The sequence below is a fragment of the Malania oleifera genome, chromosome 6 (assembly GCF_029873635.1).
Source record: "Malania oleifera isolate guangnan ecotype guangnan chromosome 6, ASM2987363v1, whole genome shotgun sequence".
NCBI lineage: Eukaryota > Viridiplantae > Streptophyta > Magnoliopsida > Santalales > Ximeniaceae > Malania > Malania oleifera.
The window spans coordinates 19,679,020-19,686,210 of record NC_080422.1 but is presented as its reverse complement, the minus strand read 5'-3'; the positions used below and the strand labels follow the sequence as shown (position 1 = coordinate 19,686,210).

Here is a 7,191-nt window from a genome sequence, read left to right as displayed (position 1 = left end):
AGCTAGAAATAAGCTAATTAATTGATTATTTTCAATGGCAAAAATATGTACTCTTTGGATAAAAATAGTATATTATTTTTTTATAAGTAAATTATTTGGCATAGTGCCACTAAATTGAGAAATGCCTTTAAAATAAAATTTCATTTTACATATTTTCTCATTTGAACTTAGTATGATGAAAAAACTCATTCCTTTTATAAACATTTGACACACGTTTGGTTCGCAAAATGAAATGCAGATTGAAAAAAGTAAAATAAAATTTTGAATGAAAAAATTCAAAAAATTAAGGGACAAATTCAATTCCATTTCGTCGACTCCACTCCATTCTTTGGTACCAAACATACAATTAGACTAACACAAGAAAAAGCAAACAATAAATCCCATGAGTTATTAAACAACTTTCATGATCAGTAATTGTCATCATTTATGGTTTAGATTGATGTTACAATATAACAAGTATGCATTAAGAGTAGCCTCTCGAGTCATTCCTAATCATATATTTGATTTGATTTATCATTTCAACATTTAAAAATATAAGAGGATTAAAAAAATTAAAACGCTACTTGTATGGTTGCATGTGAATCACAAAATGTTTCTTTGAAAATTAATGCAGAATTTCAAGTTTAACTAATATTAAAATTCATTAATAAATGGTGAAATTTTGAATAAGATTCATTTAGGATCATTTAATAAATGAGCCAAGCGTGAAAAAGAGAAAATTCGACTGGCTTAATTGATGGGCAAGTTCAAGCTCAATTTTGAATATTGTTAAAATAAAAGGAGTCAAGGAGCATGTTAAAGTTTGGTGTGCTGATTTACCTCAACTCCAATCGAAGCTGAGAGTAGTAGAAAACCCATAATCACAAGATTTGGCTTCTTCCATCCATGTAAACCATGTTTCAAAGGAAAAACCGTGACCTTTACAAGTTAAAAAGAACAATACCTCGCATGAGTCATGTGATAAATTTGACATCAATTAGGAGTTATTTGATCGGAAAGCATTAAATAACTTGCATTTGGGTTTTATTAGCCCATTAAATAAGTTATAGTCTTGAACTAACACAAGAATAGCAATGCAATATAATCTTATGTAGGGTCGGTTCTTCACAATATGAGGCCTTAGGCGAATGTTTTAATAAGAACCTATTTATATTTAGTTTAATTTTTTTTTTTTTAATTAATTTTTCTAATTTTTTGAGATGCAAAATCACAGAAAATTGGAGAATCAAAAATGTTGAAGTGCAAAGAAAATATCACAGAGCGTGAGAGAGACAAAGAGAAAGAGATGAGAGTAATAGAGAGTTAGAGACGAGAATGACTGAGAGAGAACGCCTAAGACCGTGTGAGGGAGCTACGTGTAGTGTAATTGTCAATAGATTATTTAAAGACATAATAAATGTAGCCAATTTCAACTTTCAAGAGTTGTATCAAACGGTCATGAGACATTAGAACTTGAAAAAGAAAGAATTAAATTGCATTTACTTTACTTTTCAAAATACAAATTCATTTACTTTTGAGATAGTGGGAAAGTCAATCGTCAGTGAGAGAAAAGAGTATGAGAAGAGATGTCATCATAAATAATGTTAACAATAAAAAAAAAAAATTTTTGGGGCCCCAATATGTTTGGGGCCGTAGGCAAAATGCTCAATGACCTTATGGTCTAGTCCTGATCTTATGTTATATACTGCTATTAATTAAATTAAATTACAAGTCATACTTCAAATTCAAAATTCAAAATTCAAAATTAATGCTCAAAAAAGCCAATTAGAATATATATATATATATATATATATATATATATATATATAGTGGAATTAAAGAATTTTATGACATTAAAATTAAGATCAAAAGACTAGTCATTTCAGCCTGAAAAATATCTTGTACAATAATATTTATTGGTACACCAAGAAGGGGGCTAGTTAATTCCACTATATGCATATATAGTGAAATTAAAGAATTTGCATATAGTGAAATTAAAGAATTCCATGACATTAAAACTAAGATTAGAAGACTAGCTTACACCAAGAAGGAGGCGGACAAGGAGAGGAGGAAATATTGGAGGCCCATTGTACTTATTTTGCACAATGGTAAGTAGTGAATTTCCTATCTCATACTCCATGCTCTAATGCCTCAAATATAAAGTTTTAAAATTTTAAGTGTTGAGATTTTTCCGAAAATTCTTACTAAACACTACTTAATTAAAGTCTTCACATATAATCGACTTTCTTTAATAGATGCACAAGAGTTTCGTGTCAAAGGGTTTTAGTGAGATAATAAATAACAACAAATTCACGAATTATCTTTAAATGATTGAAATTTACTAATATATATTGTGTGGTGTCCATCTTAATATTGTCTTTGAATGATTAAAATTTACAAAAACCACCTCACTAGTTGACCCTTAAAAATTAAAACACCAATGGCGGCCCCTACGGCCCCGGCCTCGTGAACCCTCTCCCCCTCCTATATAATAAACAGAAAGACGTACCCCGCTTTCCATACCATCCCATACCCACACCAAAGTTCGGATAAAAAGCAAAACAGTTTGTTCCTTCCTCAGCTCATTTTTCTCTGTCTTTTTCTTTTCTTTTGCCCCCCATAGAATTAAAAACTGTTAGGAGAGAAGCTGTAGGCAGCATGGAAATATTGCAGCAGCACTTTTACTGCAGGACGACTCTGCACCTTCTTGTCTCCTTTCTGCTTCTGTTGTTTGCGCTGAAAGCTCTGGTTCATCTATGGTGGAGACCCAGAAGAATTGAGAAGCACTTCGCGAAGCAGGGAATCAAGGGACCGCCCTACCATTTCTTTGTAGGGAACATGAAGGAGCTTGTGGGGTTGATGCTGAAGGCCTCCTCTCAGCCCATGCCTCTCTTCTCCCACAACATTCTCCCCAGAGCTCTCTCCTTCTACCACCACTGGAAGAAAATCTATGGTAATTAATTCTGTCATCCGTTTCTTAATTTTAAGTTAATTTCTAGTTAAACGGGATGGTTCGAGATTCGGGCTTACGACTGTTTTTAGGATTTGGGTTTTGATTTTTTTTTTGGGTTAAATGGAATAAGTAATAAGGAATAATATTATGCGTGTGTTTTGAATGTTGCAGGTGCTAACTTTCTTATATGGTTTGGACCGACTCCTCGGCTGACGGTGGCAGATCCAGTCCTGATTCGAGAAATCTTCACTTCTGAGTATTATGAAAAGTATGAAGCGCACCCACTGGTGAGGAAGCTTGAAGGTGACGGCTTGATAAATCTCAAAGGGGAAAAATGGGCTTATCACAGAAAGATCATCTCTCCAACATTTCACATGGAAAACCTCAATGTAAGTTCAAAATTGAAAACTAAACCCAAAAAAGAAAGGTACAATTTGCATATGAGCTAATTAATTCTGGCTTTTGCACATGTGTAGTTAATGATACCGGTGATGGCCAGAAGCGTGAACGAAATGCTGGGGAAGTGGTCGGCAATGGCGGATTCCGGCAAGCCGGAAATCGATGTTTCCGACTCTTTCCAGACTTTGACCGAAGAAGTGGTCACGCGAACTGCTTTCGGAAGCAGCTACGAAGACGGGAGGGCGATTTTCAGATTACAAGCACAGCAAATGGTTTTCGCCACCGAGTCCTTCCAAAAAGTCTTCATCCCTGGTTACAGGTATATTATATTGCGCAATGCCCATAAAAACAAAGGAAAAATTGAATTCATTTTATTATTTAATATGAAAAATATGAATTAATTATCGAATCTGATAATTAAGTTTTGTATTTTATACTAAAATTTAGTTATAAGAATGGAACATGCCAAGTATATTTAGAGAAGTTAGATCCCTTCAAGTTAATGATCTTAATTTGTTATTAAAATAAAAATATTACTTATTTAACTTAAGAGTTTAAGTTATTAGGTGATGATCCAAATAAATTTTATCTTCTTACGAATAAGCCTAATAATTGACAATTAATTCTTGGATACAGAAAGAAAGGAAAAAATATTTTATATGTGCATTGTAAGTACACAAAAGATTATGAGCTAGGAACAATTTTATGCATTCATTAATTCAGTAAAAAATAAAATTTTGAAAAAATAGACCTATATATATATATAAGTCTGTGATACTTATTTCTTCCAATGTCAAATCGATATGTTTCATTCTAATAATGATTGTGGTGCAGATATTTGCCAACAAAGAAGAACCGGAGGTCTTGGAAATTGGACAAAGAAATACGGAAGTCATTGGTGGAGCTGATAGACAGGAGGAGGGAGATCAGTTCAGGGAAAGGGGAGAGTGACGTGGCGGAAGCGTGGCCGAAGGATTTGTTGGAGCTGATGATAAGAGCAAATCTGAGAGAGACGGAGAATAAGGGAACGGAGGCGGAGAAGGCATCGTCCATGATTTCCGTCAACGACATTGTGGAGGAGTGCAAGGGATTTTTCTTCGCCGGCAAACATACGACGTCGAATTTGCTGACGTGGGCGACCATTCTCCTCGCGATGCATCCTCACTGGCAGCATTTGGCACGTGACGAAGTCCTGCGAGTGTGTGGGACACGTGATCTCCCAACTAAAGATGATGTGGCCAAGCTCCGAACGGTGAGTTGACCATAACTACCCTCCCTCCTTTTGCGTCTTATCAACAGTGGCATTTTTGTCTTCTCAAAAACAAACTATTTATTAATATTAAATTCTTAATCCAGTAACGATCAATTTTGCTAATTTATTTTGTCCAATGGGAACCTCCATAAGGGTACTTTAGTAATTAGAGAAATTATCTCATGTTATTTTTGTAAAATCCATTTTGCAGCTGGGTATGATCCTGAATGAGTCACTTCGATTATACCCTCCTGCCGTCGCAACAATCAGACGGCCCAAAGTCGATGTGCAACTGGGAGGATGCAAGATCCCTCAAGGGACCGAGCTGCTCATACCAATCCTGGCCATACATCACGACACAACACTTTGGGGCCAAGATGCAAATGAGTTCAACCCGACCCGATTTGCCCAAGGCGTGGGTCGAGCTGCAAAGCATCCAACCGCATTCTTGCCATTCGGGCTTGGGGCCCGTAGATGCATCGGGCAGAACCTCGCGATTTTGCAGGCAAAGTTAGCAATGGCCATGATTTTGCGGCGCTTCTCCTTCGATCTCGCACCAAGCTATCAACACGCACCAACAGTCCTAATGCTCCTTCAGCCACAATACGGCGCACCCATCATCCTTCGCAAACTCTCGGACCCCACCAGGCCCCAAGATCAAGGGTCATGAGTTCGGCATTGCAGCAACGTACCCATCTCTTCCATGTGCATTGATGTACGCAATATTTCTTCGTCTTTGTAAAAAAATAGCTGTGCCCTTAGTCCTTCCTTCAATTTTCCAATACAAAGTGTAAAAATAGGCAGACCACTGTTCGCTTTGTTAGCACCTCAACCCCTCACCCATTTTCCTTGTGTTTGTTTTTACTTCTTTTAATCCTCTCTCAAGATTTTTTATTTTGCGTTTTATGTAAATACAGGTAGTTCTTGGTTATAAAATTTTTTAATATTCTACATTTATTTTAGTTGATTGATTCTCAGCGCACACAATTTAATGTGAAGCATTAAATTTGAATTTTACTTCTTGTGTTTTGTTTTTCCCTCTCTCTCTCTCTGTTCTCGCGAAAGTAATTTTTTAGAGTGAAAAATTCAAATTCCAAAAGTCATCTATCGAGGCATGTTAATTAATTGCATTATTTAATCATTTTATTTTAAATTCAAGAGAGAGAAATAATAAGTACAATATGTCCTCCTCCCATTGAAGACTCTTGATTTAGAAAATTGAACATTTTTTTTTTTAAATGCACAAGGAAATTTGATTCATAAATACAGTGCATTGTGTGTTAAAACCTGCTTCATGCAATTTGCGCGGATGTGAGATAATTATAATTTTGTATTCACTTAAAGTTACTGATACTGTGTTTGAGAGTATGAATTTTGAATTTTAAAATTTTAGATTTAGGTAAATTTATATAAAAATTTAATATAATTTTGTATTATATTTCTTTTTTCAAATTAGTACAAATTCAAATCGAAACATTTCTAAAACGTAGATTTAAAGTTTGAAAATAGAAAATTCTTCTCTGCAATTTACTAAATTATTATGTAGTGCACGACTCGCATTTTATTATATTTAATTTTTACTATTATAATAGAAATTAATTATAAATTTTGGATCATGACCAATTTGAAACTTATTACATTTAAGAATTAGGATTTAATTGAGATATAACCTAAAGTGCAATAACTAATTAGTTAGACAATTACAAAATTAGACTCCCCAACAACTTTTATATCTACTCATAAATCTCCTATGTAATCATAGTCTACGAATGATGATGGTATAAAAAGAGAATATAACAATCCTACATTACTTATATTAAAACACATCTACCTAACGTGAATTTTTCCTGATTTTCTTTCTTTTAAAATTTAAAATTATGTTTCTTTCCTTTGTTGCTCTAGATATATACTATATTTCTATGACATTTGCTTAATTTATAGCATTCTATGTAAGCCTAAAAGAACTTTTTGACTATACTCCTTCATTAAAATATAGACCTCATACGTTTATATAATTATAATTACAAAATATATGAAATACTTTGAAAAGGAGGAAGAAAATAAATATGTGGGCATGAAAGCCTTTAATATATTGGTGTCTTATGAGATGTTTGATTCAATGGTTCAAGAAGTCATGACATTTTATATAGAATGACTAAAGCAATTGCTTATGTTTTGATGAGATGTTGTACGAGATGATTGAGAAGATAGTTTAAGAGATATTGTTTGAATCGATTGATAAAGTTATTCATGTATATTGAATGAAAAAAATGCAGGGTGTTCTATTATAGTATTTAGGACTTCTTTTAAGAAACTTGAAAGTATAAGCTTAGATATGAAAAATCATCAAAATAAATCTCATTCATGAATAAAAATATTTCTTATTTTTTTTATTGTTTTGTCAATTTCTCTTTGATATTGTTTGTGTCGTCTCTGTACACCTCCTGAGATATGGTAATTGTTGCCAAACTATGACAATCACCCACGCACATGGCAAACAAAGGCGAATCACATAGCTCAACGTCGCTATAAGACTATAGTGACATGACATCTAGGCGACACATGTGACGAGTGTCACTCGAACATCTCGCAGTTGCCTATGCAAGGC

General features: G+C 34.0%; 1 protein-coding gene across 1 annotated transcript; it reads left to right on the top strand.

Moving 5' to 3' along the window:
• The first annotated feature begins 2,564 nt into the window (after positions 1-2,564).
• Positions 2,565-5,542, top strand: LOC131158126 (cytochrome P450 734A1-like). The gene is made up of 5 exons (XM_058112747.1): positions 2,565-2,932; positions 3,104-3,321; positions 3,409-3,650; positions 4,166-4,583; positions 4,795-5,542. The coding sequence occupies exons 1-5, from the start codon at positions 2,638-2,640 to the stop codon at positions 5,251-5,253; spliced, it is 1,632 nt and encodes a 543-aa protein (XP_057968730.1). The 5' UTR covers positions 2,565-2,637; the 3' UTR covers positions 5,254-5,542.
• Positions 5,543-7,191: the final 1,649 nt, after the last annotated feature.